The sequence below is a fragment of the Chlamydotis macqueenii genome, chromosome 2 (genome assembly GCF_036417535.1).
Source record: "Chlamydotis macqueenii isolate bChlMac1 chromosome 2, bChlMac1.mat, whole genome shotgun sequence".
NCBI classification, from domain to species: Eukaryota; Metazoa; Chordata; class Aves; order Otidiformes; family Otididae; genus Chlamydotis; species Chlamydotis macqueenii.
This window is the reverse complement of record NC_141557.1, coordinates 17,599,180-17,617,146: the sequence shown is the minus strand read 5'-3', so window position 1 is coordinate 17,617,146 and position 17,967 is coordinate 17,599,180. Positions and strand designations below refer to the sequence as shown.

General features: G+C 39.0%; 1 protein-coding gene across 3 annotated transcripts in view; it reads left to right on the top strand.

Moving 5' to 3' along the window:
* Nucleotides 1-17,967, top strand: part of MYO3A (myosin IIIA) — a 119,518-nt gene that overhangs the window by 12,374 nt on the left and 89,177 nt on the right. For all 3 annotated transcript variants that reach the window (XM_086741556.1, XM_086741555.1, XM_086741554.1), the window contains exons 3-4: nt 13,858-13,962; nt 14,758-14,857. In XM_086741556.1, coding sequence (XP_086597682.1) covers nt 13,858-13,962; nt 14,758-14,857 — 205 coding nt within the window. The remainder of the gene's footprint in view (nt 1-13,857; nt 13,963-14,757; nt 14,858-17,967) is intronic.

Sequence of the window (17,967 nt, the reverse complement as noted above, 5' to 3'; positions counted from 1 at the left end):
GACATTCTGCTACCAATTGGCTCGGCCTTGGCCAGCAGCAGGTCCGCCCTAGGCCCAGCCGAGTCCACTGAACAAAGGGGAGCGACTTCTAACAGTTTCCTACAGAAGCTACCACCTTAGGCCCCCCCTCACTAACAAAACCAGAACAACTAGTGTATCTAAAGTTCAGCAGGCAATTTCATGTCGTTGAAGCTGTTGGGACTTCAGTTGTTAACTCCATTTGAATGAAGATTTTGTCTTAAAAAAATACAACTGTGAAGAATGGATGGGAGTATGGAAACTGGAGTTGTTCTTATTGCTGTGATAGTTTTGGCAAGAGTGGGAAAATCTGAATTCAGTGACATGCATTTTTCTGCGAAGCCTCTCTGAGTAACAAGCACTGTCTGGACTGAGTCCCACAGGAGTCTGTAGGAACACCTAGAAGCAGGTTTTCAAAGGGATGACCCTACCGGAGATAAACTAGAGACATCACTATATTGGTTACTTCTGTTTCACATGAAGTGGAGGACCTCGTGATATGTACAGATGAATAATTTAGTTAGGATTTTCCTTTGTCATGTTTACAGTATGCTTTTGTTAGATACAGCAGTTACTATATGCAGATATGTTTCCATCTAAGGGAATAAAGGCAAGTTTGTGGAGTTTAAAAAAAAGATATGGGAGATTTACTATAAACAATAATATTTCAGGAAATTAGTATAGTAGAAAATAACCAGTCCATTTGGGTTTTATAGGGGCTGGGATGGGGGCAAGGGAGTTGTCATTTGTCTAAATATTATCAGGCATTTCCAAGTGACATATATAGGAAAAAAATAAACAATTGAAAATTGCTTTTTTGTGCTTCTCAACATGGGTCATTTTTCAGTAATGTATTTGGTTATAATTGCTCCATTCAGACCAACACTGAATATTTTGATCTATTACATGTCTGAATCAGCCTTGATTTCTCCATTTTTAATGTGTCCCTCTGCTTCCCAATTATAGCAATTTTTCCCTCTTGAATTATATGCTATTTTCTCAAGATCAAAGATGTGTGCCTACAACTATCATCTGATGCTTCAAAGTTTTAGTAAATACTCGTAATTTCTGTGTATTGAGTATTTCATACTACATTGTGATTTGCACAGTCCGCATCTTTTAAACAGCTGTTGAGCATATGTTATGGCTCACCTTGCTGGAGAATACTGCACATACCAAAAGCTGGTTCTGAGTAACCTCTAACAATATTTTCCACCATGAAGTAAAGCAAAAGCTCAGGAAAAAACCCTGAGTTTTACCATTCCACTATGTAATTACTATGCCTCTCACATTCTAATATTTAACATCACTTTGCTTTCTGTACGTTTTAATTTTGATCACATCTTTAGTAAAGATGTGAGATTATTAAAAAAAAAAAAAACCCCAAAAAAGACCAAAACCAAACAACCCAAACCCCATATTTGTGTAGCTTTTGGTTAAATCCCAGATTACCAAACCTGCTTTAGCTTTACTAGAGGATTGCATCAGTCATTGTAAGAATGCCTGGGCTAAGGCTTGTGTCTCTTTGCTTCAGTCACCTGAGGGTTAAATGCTTAAATTCAAGTGTGATAGACAATATACTTTTTCTGTGTTTGTTCTCAGTTTACAGGCTGGGTCCCTTTGTAAAGGAAGCGGCTGGAGCAAATAGACTTGTGTGTAGGGAGAGAGGTCTCCTGGTCCTTGTTCTTTGCTGGGCAGAGAGGGCTGGAGGCTGCAGACTATGGGAGAAGAGTACTATAGCAAGGAACAAGCAAGGAGCTGGGACGTGCAGAAAGCAGCCAGCCAGATGTCAGTGGTGACAAAAAGAAAAGTTTCCTGGGCTCCAGAAAGGATGTCAGCATTTGTTGCAGTTCAGAAAGCTGCTGACTTCACTGAAACCAAATCCTGGAAGCAAGGAACTGCCTTGCACAAATGCAGTGAACAGGGAGAGATTGGTTTACAGAGCACTTTAATTTCAGTTGTGTCTGATCTAGTCTCTCTGAATTAATCATTCCAGTATTTTTTTTACAAAGAAAAAATAATTTTTAAAAAGAGTCTTTTGACTTTAACATCCTTTTGGTTCTTACAAAATTCTCTGTAAGAATGTCTTGGTATGTCCTTCAGAATGTTCTTGCTGCTTTAGGGTCCCATGACAGTTACTGAGTCACTGTAGCTCCTTTTGTAGTCACTAGAGAGAAGCAGGCAACTCCTAGAGTGCTGTGTTTGTTTTGTTTAGTGAGGGGGGGCTACGGTGGCAGCTTCTGCAAGAAGCTGCTAGAAGTTGTTTCCCCTTTGCCCGGTGGACTCAGCTGGGCCTAGGGCAGAGCTGCCGCTGGCCAGGGCCAAGGCAGTTGGCTACAGTGATAACGCCTCTGTGATTACGTACTTAAGAAGGGGAAAAATAATTTAAAAAAAAGAGAGAGTGAAGATGTGAAGAAGCTGAAGCGGGGGCAGAGAGGGGGAGGCGCGAGCCTTCTGGGCCTTGAGGCCCTCACTCTCTGGCCTCCTGCTGGGAGGCCTCACCCCAGGCTGGGCCCAACTCAGCCAGGCCGAGACAAGTGATGAACTGACCATAACCCCGTTCCCTGTTCCCCCTTGTGCTGCTCAGGCAAGGAGAAGAAGGTAGAGATAAGTGAACATCAAGTTAAGCCCGGGAAGAGGGAGGAGTGAGGGGAAGTTGCTTTATTCTCTTTCTCATTATTCTGCTTTGGTTTTAATAATAATAATAATAATAAATAAATATTTTTCCCCAAGTCAAGTCCGTTTTGCCTGTAATGGTAACTTTAAGAATCTCTCCCTGTCCTTATCTCAGACCTCGAGCCCTTTTTCTTATATTATCTCTCCCTATTCCATTGGAGGATGGGGGGACTGAGTGAGAGACTGCATAGCTTTAGCCCTGAGCAGGGCTAAACTATGACAAGCGCTTAAGTGGATCTGTCCTGCACGGTCCTGAGCAGACAGGAGTCTTTTGGCTGAGTCTGTTTCAGCTTCACTCGTTTTATAAAAGAGCTTTTAGACAAACCCCATTGTTTGGATCAGTGCTTCCCCAGCCACGCTTTCAAACTCAATAGGGAGGATTTCTATTGCCGTCATTTAAATTACAATGAATTATACTAAATTATTGTCTTCATCTAGGAACACAGACATAAAAAGAATTATGTGTCCTGTGGACATGATAGTACTTGGACTACTGTCCGAATCCTGAATTGTATAGAAATGATGGTACAAAAGAGGAAGATGCTTTGAAATGTTTCCCAGTTGAAGAGTGAACAAAAGTAACGTGGTTTTGCACAAGCAATAAAAGCTGTGAAAGTGCTCACTCTTGCTGGAGGCTGCCTTATTTGCTTACAAGATTTTGTGTGTTTTCCAGAGCCTCAGCTAAGTTTGTAGCAGTCAGTAGAAATACTTCCGTTATTATTGATCTCAAACTTAGGCCTTGCTTTTTCTCTCTGGCCAAGTGAATGGTTTTGCACTCTAAATACTTTTTTTTAACCATTGCTCCTTGTGTATAATAAAATTATTAATTGCACTAAGTTTTTTTCTATCCAAATGTTCCATCTTGGTAAGCTGTGTCTTGCATTTGCTTGAAGTCCTGGGGTCTTTACTGACCAGGGCCTTTCAGTTTCATAGTTTGGTTAGCTCTGAGTTTGTGAAATGATCCCTCTATTTATTTGATTATAAAAAAAAAAAAAACAAAACAGTGTTAGGCTACTGTCTGGCTGAGAAGTTAAAGTTAAAGCTCCTTCAGAATTTCTGTTGTAAATGTATTATCAGGTGATTTAGATCTCAGGTGCTTTACACTGCACTATTCCAAACCACAGCTTGATACCACTTCAGCTTTATACTATTTTGCGGGAGGAGGTGTGGACAGGTGATACATTAATTTCTTCATTAGCAGTTTCATAGGGCCATAAATGTATCATATCATAACATAAAGAAAGAATGTGAAATATGAGATGATCCAATATGAAGTTCACGTCAAGAAGAACTAGCAGTGGAATTCAGCTGGGCTGCGCCCAGTAAACATTTGTACAGCACTGTCACCTACTTGTCTTTTTCCAGTCTATTAGGGACAAAATGCTATTACAAATGTTTTAGAACAGATAAAATCCTCCTTTGAGGGGATTACTTCTTTTTTTTCTTGTGTCTGTAAAGCCTGGTGGCTTCAATTATGCTGACTTTGAAATAAGAGCTTTCAAGAGTAGACCGTATTTTGAATACTGGAAGTGTGATGGAAAACAGGATTCTTGTATACAGTAGGGTCATAATGTTACATTTGGATTACTTGATGCAGTCCAAAAGTACAAATGCACCCCGAGAACCATCACTTACAATAAGAAACTTCCCTTTTCGGTGTTCCTACAGTTGAAAAGTGGTATTATGAAATGCTGCATTTTTAAAGCCACAAACTTTTGTATATAGGGAAACACAATATTGGCATAGATGTGGCCATTTCCATTTTGGCCATGGTGTGAGGTAGAAATATCTATGTCCTGACTGAGAAAGATAAGAGGCTGTGAAGGCCAGTATTGCATAAGATGGAATAGGCAAACTTGTCCTCTGGCTGGCTGTCTTGTCAGTGCATGCGTGTGACAAAGCAAATAAGAAGTTAAAAGCCAAACTGAAAGTGAAGAAATCAGAAGCAACAAACAAAACCCGTGAGGCTGTGACTAACACCAGCCCTGGAGATGCTAGATGATGTAAGAGAGCAAAATTATAAGTACCACACAGTTTGTGATGACTGAAGTTAAATAAGTCAGGAAATATGTCTATTTCAGTGATACATTTCATTCACACTAAATTGAAAGCAATCCACTTTACCTAAAATCATAGAGCATTGCTATGGTTTCTTTTAGTTATGGGTTATCTTGAATAGTTGTTAGGAAAAATAGGAGCCACAGTGGACATCTTTCTTCCATTTGAGGTGAAATTAAAATGGCGCTGTACATACAGCAGCCGCATTTTGAACCCCTTGGCCTACTGAAGAAACTGATTTAGTTCCCTGTAAGTCTTCACAAGGATTGTCAAGTATTTGGGGTCAGCATTAAGTGCTGTCAGTGGAGTGTGCTATTTGGTGGTAATAGTTAAGAAGATGTGTCAAACTGCAGGCAGAGAACAGGAATTAATCTGGTCACAGCTGACCCTGTGTGACAGGAAGTATTGTGAGAAGGACAGTCCATCAAGTTCTGTCTTGATATAGAAGGCAAGTAAAGGGACTCTGGAAATGGCTGTATCAGGTTGATTCTGTTCTAATAAAGATCTGTTTTGAAAAGTTGAAGATGGAAGGAAATTTGAGTGAAAAAGGATCCAAAAGAATTGTGTTCACTTTCAGAGGAAAGGAAGGATGGTGAAGCAGCAGAGTAAGGATAATGGGCTTTAGGAAAGTATACTTCACTTGGGGAGCTGGCAGGTAGCTGTTCTTAGGAAAAATAGTGTAAAAATGAAGGAAAGCAGGATAGCTGGCAGTTGTTGAAAGACATTAAACACACAATAGCAAATTAGCAGATGCAGAGAAAAGCTAAAAGCACAGTAAGAGACGAGTAAGAATGCATCAGGGTTTGCTTCTTCTAATGTTTCAGAATGCCTTCAAATAGAAGAAACAAAAATGCACAGCTAAGGTACAGGCATTTAAGGATAAGCTCAGAAAGGCTAATGTGGTGTGTTAAAGACAAGATTACGTTACTAAGAAGAAAGAGAAATGATATACAAGAATGTTTAATATATCTCTTTACAAAGTGAGGAAAAATAATGACCTAAGGAAATACAGACCCGTCTGTTTAACTCTGATACTCACAATGGTTCTAGATCAAATTAATAGAAACTGTTGTACTAGTTTAGAAATACTCAGAATCCAGTAATGTGATAGAAGTGATTGACTTGGATTGGGACAGAAGAAATCATATTAATAAAATTTCTTCTTTTAACAGACTAACTTACGTAGTAAGGGGAAATCAATAGATGTGGTTGTGTCTTTTGTAAGGATTTGGTATGGTTACATACCAAATGTGACAGTCTTGTGAGGAAAGTGTGGAAATACAGAAACTGCAGGCAAACAATAAAGCAGATAATCTCATTTTCATAAAAGTGGACTCAAACAATAGTAATCAGTAGTTCACTTTTGGGCTGGGAGAACTTCAAGTGGGCATCTGTTTTTGGTCTGTTTCTCTTCATTAATAACTTAGATGATGAAACAAAGTCCACATAAAAAGTCAGGAGTAGACACCTAGTTTAATTACAGGCACATTGGAGAATAGCATCAGACTCACAGTTGTGAATACTGGAGGGACTTTTTTGAATCACAGGAAAAAAAAATCAGCAATCACGTGCAAAGTACTGCTGTCCATAGGAATAAGAAATGGGATATACCTGACTAGGCAATGGGACTGCAGCTTTTCCCAGCTAAGACAAGACTTCCAAAGGAATTCTGTATGAAATTTGGGGCAAAATGTGTCACAAATATTAGTGTCAAATTGCAGGCAGTCTAAATTTAGAAAACATGGATGATTTAAAAAGGTTACAGCAACTAACTTTGTATAGCCTAGAAAAAGAGAAAAATGACATATTGTGACAGTAGTCTGACAGAGATTATGTTAAATAGAGAATAATGATATTTTCTTAGCAAAGACTACTAGAGGGAAGGGCATAAATAAAGCAGTTTTATTGGAAGCAAAAAAAGATCCAAGTTGGATAATAGTAAAAATGCTCTAATTATCAGGCTCGTGAAACAGAGAAACAGGCTACTTAGAAAGATTGGAGTCTCCCTTGGTGGGAGATTTTTAGGAACAGATTAGAAAATATGTCAAGGACCACCTGAAAGGACCAGATCTCTACATAGTGCAAATGCAGTGGACTAAATTATTTCTTGAAGTCCCTTTTACCTCCTATGTTTCTGTATTTTTATGACAACAAAACAGCAACAAATTAGAATCTTTTGTTCTTACAGCAGTGAGTACTAAAAGGAAGGTATAGTCAGCTCAGAGGCTCACAGTGCTGCTGTATTGCATGCTCAGTGGAACAGGTCAGATTATTGATCTATTATAAGAACAGAAAAAAAATAGAAATTAGTGGCTGAGAAACTTTTAGCATTCTTATGTGTGATACGTTAAAGCAAGGTTGGACAATGCAACTTTTTCATAACTATCATTCATGCGTGCCGTAAGTTGTGCATGTGTGATGTGCTACCCATCATTGATGTCTGTGCAGCCTGTAAAGATAGGGAAGGTAGTAATTGTAGTTGCCTTGCTATTTACATCCAAGCTACTGAAATAAGATGAAAGCACCTTGACAACTGCAGGGATGTAAGCAAATGTTACCTGACAGCTTAGAACAGATGCATAATCCAGCAGCAATTGGATGATTAAAGGCTGTAATAGCCCTAATAAAAGTGCAACTGATAGTTTTCTTAAAAATGAAGCTGATAATGGATCCTTGTTCAATGGGCATCAGAATTGAGAAGAGCTGAACAGAGAGAAATGTGTCAATTGCATCAGATGAAGAGTGAGTAAGACCTACAAAGAACACCTGCATGACTGTGACGCGATGACAATTTTAACTGGCATTTCGTGTGTTAGGATCATGCTATTTTATAAATCTATTGCTGAATGTAGATTTGCTTACTAATAGCTCAATTACAGCAGCATAGGGTTGTGGCAGATGGGTGGGTGGTGGACTGTATGTCATGGCAGTATGAATATTTGCCTTTTGAGTGCCAGAAAGTCATAAGGGAGGAGCCCTTCACTACCACTGTAGAAGACTCATAAGGACCTCCTCTGGTACAGCTATATATATATATATATAGCCATTAAGCCTTCTGTGAAATTATTTTTTCCCTTGTTCTGAGTATGCAAGATTTCCCTAGTCCTTTCCCCCTGATTCTACTGTCTAAATATCCAAACTAGGGACTGAATATTTTAAAATCCAAATATTACGAATCATATAAAATTATAGGTTGGAAGGGACCTTTGGAGGTTGTTGAGTCCAGCCCCCTGCTCAGACATTATTAACTTCAATGACACAGGTTTGCGGAGGGTGTTTTCCATTCAGATTTTGAATAGCTCCAAGGATGGAGATATTGGAGCAAGTCTGATAACACATACTTGCTGGGTGTTCTGTTGCAGTGCTTAACTACTCTCGCTGAGAAAATTTTCCCTTTATGTATATTACAGTTGGAGATTGTTGCCTCTCATCCTTTGCTGTGTGCCTCTGGGAAGCATCTGTCTGTGTCTTCTCCACTCCGCTTTTGGTAGCCCAAAGTGTTCAGTTTACTCCCTTTCTAGTTGCTTGTGTTTGCAGGTAATACTTGCATTCTATCAGTGCAGGCACTGAAAAAATACTGTCAGTAAAGAAAATACCTGTAAATTACAAGGGACAATAGAAGAAGTGACTAATATTAAATTGATGAAAATTGCTCATGTACAAAGTTATCACGATGCTATTTCTAAATAACATCCTTGTGGGAGGATTACTAATATTGTCCCTTACCATATCTCATAGGCTGGACATTCATAAGAGTCTCTCTCTTTAAATTTATTCAAAGCTTAAAAGAGGATTTCTATCCTTCCTTGGGAAAATGCAGCCCTTGGAGACTTCTTAAAAACAGTTCAGACTGAAAGGCTTTGGTTTTGCATGCATTTCACATACCAGAGTATGTGGTATCTGAGAACCAAACTGACAAAGTCCATTCAGTTTGCATCTTCTACTGCTTGTGCTGACAAACCTGAGATAACAAATGCTACCACCAGTTCTGCCACATGCGGTTTTCCTCCTGGGATTACTAGTTGCTTAAAATAGTTATTATAAAACTGATACAAACTACAAGAAATGTGTCTGTGCATGCAGCAGAGAATATGTGAGTGTATGTGTGTTTTTGGGAGTATGGGACAGAGAAATAGAACTGTTACTGTCTCCTCCCAGAACAGCCCATGTGTCATGACAGGTTGAAGGACATCTGTGTTTGTGATTTACTTTGACCTTTAGGGTAGAAGGCAGCCCTGTGGCACAGCTCGGATAGACACGTAGCTTCTACCGTGTGTCTGTGTCCCAAGTTCTCCATGCGTTTCTTGTTTTCCACTTGTAGTGCCCTTCAAGGTATTCTGAGGAGATTTTACCAAATGATGTGCAGTCATGACACAGACTGATTAGCTATTTGGCCATGGGTGTTCACAGTGCTTGCAATGATGTCATAGCTACCAGCACCTCTCTTCTCTAGATGCTTCACTGGAAAATAGAAAGTTGGGTTTTTTTTTAAATGATCTCTGTTGCCTTCATGATTTCTTGTCATCCAAGCATTACAGTTAGCTTAACTCAAACACAGTAACTTCGGTAAGAGGCTACACAGGTTTTACTGTGGACAGCATGCTACTAAGTAACAGTGGAGATCATAATTATAAACTGCAATGTTTAACAACACCCCAGGAAACTTTTAATCTGGCAGTACTGCTAATGATGTTTATCCCATAATCTCTCATTAAAGGACAGGATGAGTTAAGGAAGTGTGATTTTTTAAAACAGTTGAGGAGTTTTTTCCGCTTTAAGTTTTTATGTCATGAACTAGATTTTGGTGAATATCCACAAGGATAATTTATGTCACTGACTACTCAGCTTCCCAAGCAAGCATGGTCCAGCACGGCATTGGGCAGGAGTATTGTAGTTTTCTTCTTTTGAGAGGGAAGAGAAGAGCCTGACTTGTTATGAGAGGGACTTTTTGATGTGCTTGTGATAAGCTTGCGTTGAACACACATGCAATTTGATAACCTGAGTCAGGAGAAGGAATCACTGTCTGAACTTTAATTATGTGCATGGTTACAGGGACATGTGGCAGATTAACCTGCAAAAAAATAGACAGTGGAAATAGGAACTGAGACTGGATGCAGTGCTTTACCCATGAGGACTTGTTTGGCTGTAGAAAAATAGAACAAGATTAATAATAACCTGTGTCATTGTTGTCGTCATCATTCTCCCCTTCCTGCCTCATGCAGCTCAGAGAACACACATACAGTGTCTGCCATAATCTCCTTTTCTAATTGTAGTTGTATTCCAATAATCCCTTTTCCTCCTTATAGCTGCTTTCATTGTAATACCTAGCCTTTTTTGCCTATCCCTCCTGTGACAGTCATCTCAGAAAAAAAAATTGTCTGATGTAAGTAAAAGTACAACTCTTTCAGACAGAAGTAGCAAAAGAAAAGTTGCCCTGTGTGTGCAAGAACCTGTGTCTGTGAGATCCTCAGTTGATCTCTGCCTAAGCAGCCACCTGCCTCGGGAGTTGGTGGAGGATTTCCATGGTGGTATGGGTGACTTCTGTTTTTTTTTCCTTCAGGACCTGCCCAGCTGACCCATACCTAGGTTCAGTTTTGGCTGGGTGTAAAATAATCACATTTTTAGTATCTTACTTTACCTGATATTTTACATAAATTTTGTCTTATAATAGAGATATTCATTTCCTAATAGAGATTTATATCTGTTGTGGTTTTGTTTAGTAGGGGGGGCCTAAGGTGGTAGCTTCTGTAGGAAACTGCTAGAAGTCGCTCCCCTTTGTTCAGGGGACTCGGCCAGGCCTAGGGCGGACCCACTGCTGGCCAAGGCCGAGCCGATTGGTAGCAGAATGTCTCGTGATGACGCCTCTGCGATAACGTATTTAAGAATGGGAAAACAGAAAAAAAAAGAGAGAGAAGAGAAGATGTGAAGAAGCTGAGCGGGGGCAGAGGCGCAGAGGGGGAGGCGCAGGCCTCATGGACCTTGCAGGCCTCACCCTCTGGCCTCTCGCCAGGCAGCCGACTGGGCCTGACTCGGTCCAGCCCAGCTGCAAGAAGTGGAGAGGAGATGAGAAGTGAATGAGATGTAAAAAAGATCCTGAGAGACACCTACCAGCCTGTTGTGAGGAACGGCTGCAGACACCAAGGTCAGTGAAGAAGGAGGGGGAGGAGTAATGCGTCTCCTAGCCAAGATTCCCCTGCAGCCTGTGGTGACGACCATGGTGGAGCAGGTTGTCCCCCTGCAGCCCATGGAGGTCCACGGAGGAGCAGAGATCCACTTGGAGCCCGTGAAGGACCCCGCACCGGGGGAGGTGGATGCCTGAAGGCAGCTGTGGCCCGTGGAGGGCCCGCTGGGACAGCTGTTCTGGAGAGACTGAACTCCGTGGAAGAGATCACCCACGCCGGAGCAGTTCCACAAAGGACTGTGGCCCGTGGGAGGGACCCCACAATGGAGCAGGGGAGGAATGTGAGGAGTTCTTCCCCCGACCATGAAGCAGCGGCATAAAACAACATATGATGAACTGACTGCAACCCCCATTCCCTCTTCCCCCCTGTGCCGCTCGGTGGGGGAAGGTAGTAGAGATAATGTTAAGCTTGGGAAGAGGGAGGGGTGGATGGAGGTTATCTTGTTCTCTGTCTCATTATCCTGCTGTTTGTAGTAATAAATGAATAGTTTTCCCCAAGTCGAGTCTGTTTTGCCCGTGACGGTAACTTTAAGGATTTCTCCCTGTCCTTATCTCAAACCTTGAGCCGTTTTTCCTTATATTTTCTCTCCCTATTCTCTTGGAGTGTGGGGGGAGTGAGAGAGAGACTGCGTAGTCTGGTCCGATCGGGGCTGAACTACGACAATATCTTTTTAGAGGAGCAGAAAAATTAGTTAAAGCAACATGTTTAATGAAGTAAAAATTAACATTACTGACCCAGGCAAATAAATTCAGTCTTGGCTTTCTGCCTAAACATTGAAGGAGGTGATTTCTGAGGTATAGTTTCTTCCTTCTCCCATCTACAGAAATAATAGGTGTTAGTATTCTTTACCTTGAACAGAAAGACTAACAGCTATCCAGCTCCGTAACAAAAGGAGAAGATCCATCTATAAGAAGAAAAATTTTCATACTATATAATGAAGAAAGATAGTTTGAAGAATATCATGTGTGTAATTTATTTTACTACTGGTTTGTCACTTGTCACACAGTTTAGGTGCCCTGAAATGCCAGTGCATTAAATTAACCAGAATTGTCATAATCCATTCAGTGTGATTAAACATGTTGGTGATGTGGCAAAGTTAAAACAATAGAGACCCTGGAAAGATAATGTCATTGTTAAGAAAAAAAAAAAAAAAAACCCAAAAAACCAAAAAAAAAAACCCCAACAAAGTACCAAAGTAACTAGAAAAGTCAATGGAGAAGGCAGACCAGCGTGGCTAAAGACAGTAAATTAAATCCTGCTTGAGAATCTGACCCTGATCCAGCAAAGCACTTAATCTCATCATTTAATCATATGAGTTCTTCTCTCTCTAAGCATGCGTATTGTCCCACTGAAGTCAGGGTAAGATTAAGTGAGTTCCAAGATTGCTGCCTTATAGCTCAGCATCTACTAGACCAGAGCCTTCATTGAGCTGACAGGGGACACATCTTGCAACAAGACTTAAGTATTGAATGGTATTTGTGTAGGTGTTCATATGGTGCAAGTTCAGTGCAACCCAGGAGTTGCAAAAGTAGTCCGAAAATTAGTTATGTTTGGGTACAAAGGACTATAAAATGTTTTATACTGTAAGGTGCAAGTCTTTTTGTAATTGCAGGACAGAAAAAAATGTAGAGGTATAGAAGAACAGATTAAAAAATAATTTACAAAGTATCTGATATCGGGAGTTCTGCAATTGAAAGGTTTTATTAATAAATTCTGCCCTCGATTTGAATAGACTTCAAAACCTGTAGTTAAAATACATTACTGTTTTGTGCTACCTTGGTAAAATGTCTTACGTGGGTATTTATTTTCATATGAAAAGCTACTGGAAATACAGTATAAAATTTTAAATTTGTTTCACTATTTTATTGGAAGCAGCTACTCCTTTACAAAGGCAATGCCTTTGCAATCAATGAGTATCGTTAGGTGCATTATGGATAGTTTAAGGGCTTAACTACAGATTTCATTTTTGTGAGTATGTAACTGCTTCAGAGTTAATCACTAAAGTTACATTGTTGCTTCTTGCTGTAGAAAAAATGTAAGTGATAAAAATGAACATATGAAGTATTGCAGGTCTAAACTAATCTGCTGGTAATGTGTGCTTGCTAATCTTTTTAGAGAGCAAGGCCAAACCTCTGCTTCCCGTGTGTACAGGACAGGACAGGGGTTTGAGGGAGTCTAACTGGACCTCAGACAGGAAAAAGGATTGTCCAGACTAGATTGTGGCTCTGCATCTCAAACAAGAAGCTGACAGGATTGATGCTACAAGGGCTGTAATTAGTCTTAGACCCATGGCCCACCTTGTTTCAGTGAGAGATGAGATCTTTCTTTCCACAGTGTTCTCATCATCTTCCATGATCCCATCCCTTGTGTATAACATCCTTCTACACTCGGACTTAAGTACTGCTTGGCAAAGAGGGAAGCTTTCCCCTTTCCCCTGGGAAGATTTTCTTGTTGGGGGAATTTCTCTGCCACTTGTCTTTTGATGCCTTAAATCTATTTTATGTTGCATGTAGCTTTTGTACCTGAGAATTGATGCTGTAATAATCTGCATTGCTGGTGAGTTGTACATGATGAATGTAAGAAGCAGTTAGCGTGCCCCACAGAACATGCCTTCACAGCAAATATATTGCACTATAAGCTACTTCTGTTTCAGTGAAAAGCAATCATGTATATAGGAGAGCAAAGAGATTGCTGTACTTGGGTTTGGGCAAGAAGAATTACATGCAGAAAGTAGAGGGAAAAAAAATGGTGAATGTTGCTGTGTATGTTATTCGTATAAATGGTAGACGTAAGGACAAATTTGTGCTTTGCCAGTTTAATAGGAGCTCATTTGGCTACAAATATGAAAGCTACTGAAAATGAAAACCAGGTGGTTACTCCAACACTTCTTAATTCCTTTTTATATTCCCCTGATGTTTTGCAGCTGTGCAACGGTGGATCTGTAACTGATCTTGTGAAAGGATTTTTGAAGAGAGGTGAAAGGATGAATGAACTTATAATTGCTTACATTTTGCACGAAGCTCTGATGGTAAGATAAGCTCTCAGTAAAAGGACAGTCAATATTCAGCTCTTATGTTTTTATTTGAATGAATGAAGATCAGGTCCCCACTAACATGGCACACTGTCTTGTATTAGAGCAGTGTTTAATGAAATCAAAGTAATGTGTAATTCGGACAGTTCTTTTTGAACAAGCAAGGTAAAAAACAATTCATCTGTTTATTTCATTATTAAGGAAATGAAAATTGATTTCTGACCATTGATTCCTATCCTTAGTAAATACAGTTCTGCATCAAAATCACTTTTCTTTTGAGAAATAGCAGAAATGTACCCAAAATACTATTCAGTTTCTTATGTCTGCATCAAAAATATTTTTGTAGCAAAATGATAAAGAGATCTAGTGAATTCAAACACTCCTACCATTTTTTTTTTCTTTTGGCTAGTCAGGATCAAGTGTCTTTATTTTTCATTTTCTTTTAACCAGAATTTGACTTACCGCAGTAGAATTTAGGCCTTAGCAGTTTTTTTTTTTTAGTTTATATTCTAAAGGTATAATATATAATGTAAATTTACAGTGCTTTTTTTTTCTGTTTCTATCTTAAAATGTCTATTTGACATAAAGTGGGACAACTGAAAAATATCTGTTCCTCATGATGTGCCAAGTGTTTTTTTCAGTAAGAATGACATCTCTGTGGTTTGGGATTAAAAAACCAAAAAATCTAGTTTAATATTTTTCATGCTTTTCTGCTACCTTTTTGTTTCTGCAAATGTGATACAGAGAACAGAGCTGTTACTGAAAAGTTCATGTTTACATCTCGCCTTCCAGGGACTTCAGCATTTGCATGAAAACAAAACTATCCACCGTGATATCAAGGGAAATAATATCCTTTTGACCACTGAAGGAGGAGTAAAGCTTGTGGACTTTGGTATGTTATGTTTACTTATATATGCAACCAATGTTGTACATCTGAAGTATGGAAAATAAAGTAGAGCAAAAAGATCAGAAAAGGTGAATTATATTAAAATTTTATTAAGTCTTTGGGCTCTTCATTAAAAATCACTTGGATAACCAAAGTTAATTTTTACTTGATAGAAATATAATATTCACAGATTCGGTGTTTTTACAACTTTGGGCTTTCCAGCCATTTTGCTAATGCTGTTTAGATAGCATGGCTAACAAGTAGAAGTTATAATATGCTGGTAGTAAGTGCCAAATGCTTTGGGGCAGACACAGTAAGTGAAGTGGCAAAGCAAGTTAATAAGGTTCTAAATACAGTTGGTGTTTAGTTACTCCAGGACCGTGTGCTGGTTCAGTGAAATTAGGAGCTGATAGGCAAAAGCTTCATGTTGTATATGAGACGACTTAGAACGTACTGGATATTGAGAAGAATGGGAGAGCTCCACCTCAGTCACATATACTGCATTAGTTTGACTTGAAAAAAAACAAAGAGATAGTACCTGAGGGAAGTAGAGGGGGAGATATTATATAGGTAATCCCCATTTTCCACAGTCTGGCAAGACTAACAGATTACTTTTGGCAAGTCTAAACCTAAGACTTGGCATTAAATCAGAAGGATCTGTTCAAGTCTGTTAGGCCTAAAGTAATTCTTGAATGCTGTCATTTGGTTTTACCACTAGAAGGCAAAAGCAGAGACACAGGTAAGTGGATGCAACATGTTATTTAACAGCCATAACACAATGATTTGTCCTAAAAGTGTATTGACGGTTATTTTATATAAGGGAGATATAAAAATTTGCAATGCTTGTTAGTATGAACTGTTATCCTCTGGTAAACATCTTTGAATGTTTAAATTCAGTTTATTAGTCACTACTTTACAGCATAGCAGCCAATTGTAAGTATCACGATTCCGTTCAGCAGATGGAAAATCTTCTTTTTTCCTTTACCTTCCTATTTTGTTAATTAAATTTATTCAATTGATACATAACAATTGTTTGAACTAATTATGGGATTTTAACTCCCATTACTGTAGTGTCTTAGACTGTATACATGCAACTCTCATTACTTCACACACAAAACCCCCACAACTATTAGAGTTAGTAAGTCTTTTGAAAATTCATGTATTTATGTTAATTATTTTATTCCTCAAATAAAATCTTCCATTGAAAAGCCTTCAGATTTCCTAAATTATCTGTCATACACCTACTAGTATTTTCTGATTGTCTGGAAGTTTAATGTGAGGCAAAATCAATGTTTTTGCTCGCAGGTTTTTAATGTGGATACTAATTTTTTTAAGGTACTGAAGGCAATTAGAGCTGTGGAGGATCAATGCTTCTGAAAATTAGTTCACTTATGCAGATGTCAAAACATACAAGCTGTAGCGATGAGGAACTGAATTCTTTATTCCCCAGTTACTGCAATCTACTGCTAAGGCTGTAATTGAAAAATAATCTTAAAATCTTGTGGGAAAAATTGTGATGCCAAAGCACAGATGAGAACGTGCAGAAGAAACAAACATATATATACACACACTTTTATGTGGGTTGAAGTGGAGCCTGTAGTAATATCTGCAGTCTTTTCAAAGAAACATAGGAACTACACCTTAATTTAGGAATAGATAGAAATTTTCTCTCCCTTTTTTGTTTGCTTGATTTTTTCTTTTTTCTCCCCAAAATCGATCTGAAGCCAATAATGAGTAGTTCGAAATGGGAAAAATTTATACATATTCACAAAATCATAATGGAAGACATACCATTCACCATTCTGGCTGATGTTTAAGGTATTCAGCTGGGATTTGGGAGATTTGTGTCTTCTACTTAAGAGGATTTAAACCCACATTAATCAGATTCCAAGAGTATTTTTTTAGCCAGGAATGTGAGTTGATCAAAATCTCTCATGTTGGCACTGCTACAGACTGTTGTACATAAACATTTGTTGGATCAGGGGCTGAAACTCATAGCTGTCTTTTTGCTGTATAAGCCTGTGAATCTGCAGGCTACAGAATGAGATAGACGTGCAGGCGCAATCTCTTTTTCTTCCAGTAAATACTCAGTGGAAGCAAAATTTTTGTTTTAGATCAAACCCATTATTACATGGAGACAAACAAAAACAACTCAAATAATCACACAGCCCTTTCTAGCATGCACACAGCTTTTCCCATTGTGGAGAGGCGAGCAGAGACACTGGATCAAGCACTCCTTCAACCACCACACTTGACAGAGGAAGTGAGCCCTTCCCAAGATAATATTGTCTGCACCGTTTTCCTGCATGCTGGTTGATGATGAGATGTTCCTTAAGAGCCCTTTGCTCTTCTCTGCTGATATTCCTTATAGTGATTTTCATTTAAACAGGTGCATAAGACCTGTATCTGAAAGATGGACCTGTGAAGTGCCTTATAGAGCACAATACTAGAAAATGACCTGTTCTCAGTCTGTATGTGTTGTGTGGTCATATAACTTGAACTGGTGTCTTTTTTCCCCCCCCTTTTTTTTTAAGTACAGTTAGGAACTTTTTAGAAGTCATAAGTGAAAAAAGAGTTAACCCTCAGTGAATTAAATCACCTTTGAGAATGGCTTCTCTTTCCTTTGTTCTTTTTGTACTCTGAACTTGGTGCATTTTGTGATACAATTTAGACATATTGCCTTATGGTTGTTGTGTCATAGGCATTTATGTATGCTGTGACCATGGTTTCTGAACACTGCACAGTCTGTACTGGAAGACCTTCACAACACTCTTATGAGGAAGTAAATTACTATAATTCCCAGTTAACAGCTGGGAATCTGAAACTTTGAGAGACTGAGTTGCTTGAGATGACACAGAAAATCTGTGGAAAAGCTCTTCCAAAATCCAGGCTAACAGTCTGAACTGTTTGCCTTTCATAAAGGTATTGATAGTTAAAGAGATGAGAAGGACTTTGAAAGAAAACCATGGCTGTGCCTCACCCAGGTTCCTTTGAAGAATGAAATTTTTGCTTTCCCTTAAAATTCTGCTGTAATATTGCTTAATCACCCCAGTAATATTCTTATATCTAAGAAACACTCAATCCTAGTTGATAGATTAATGATGAATTCAAGTATA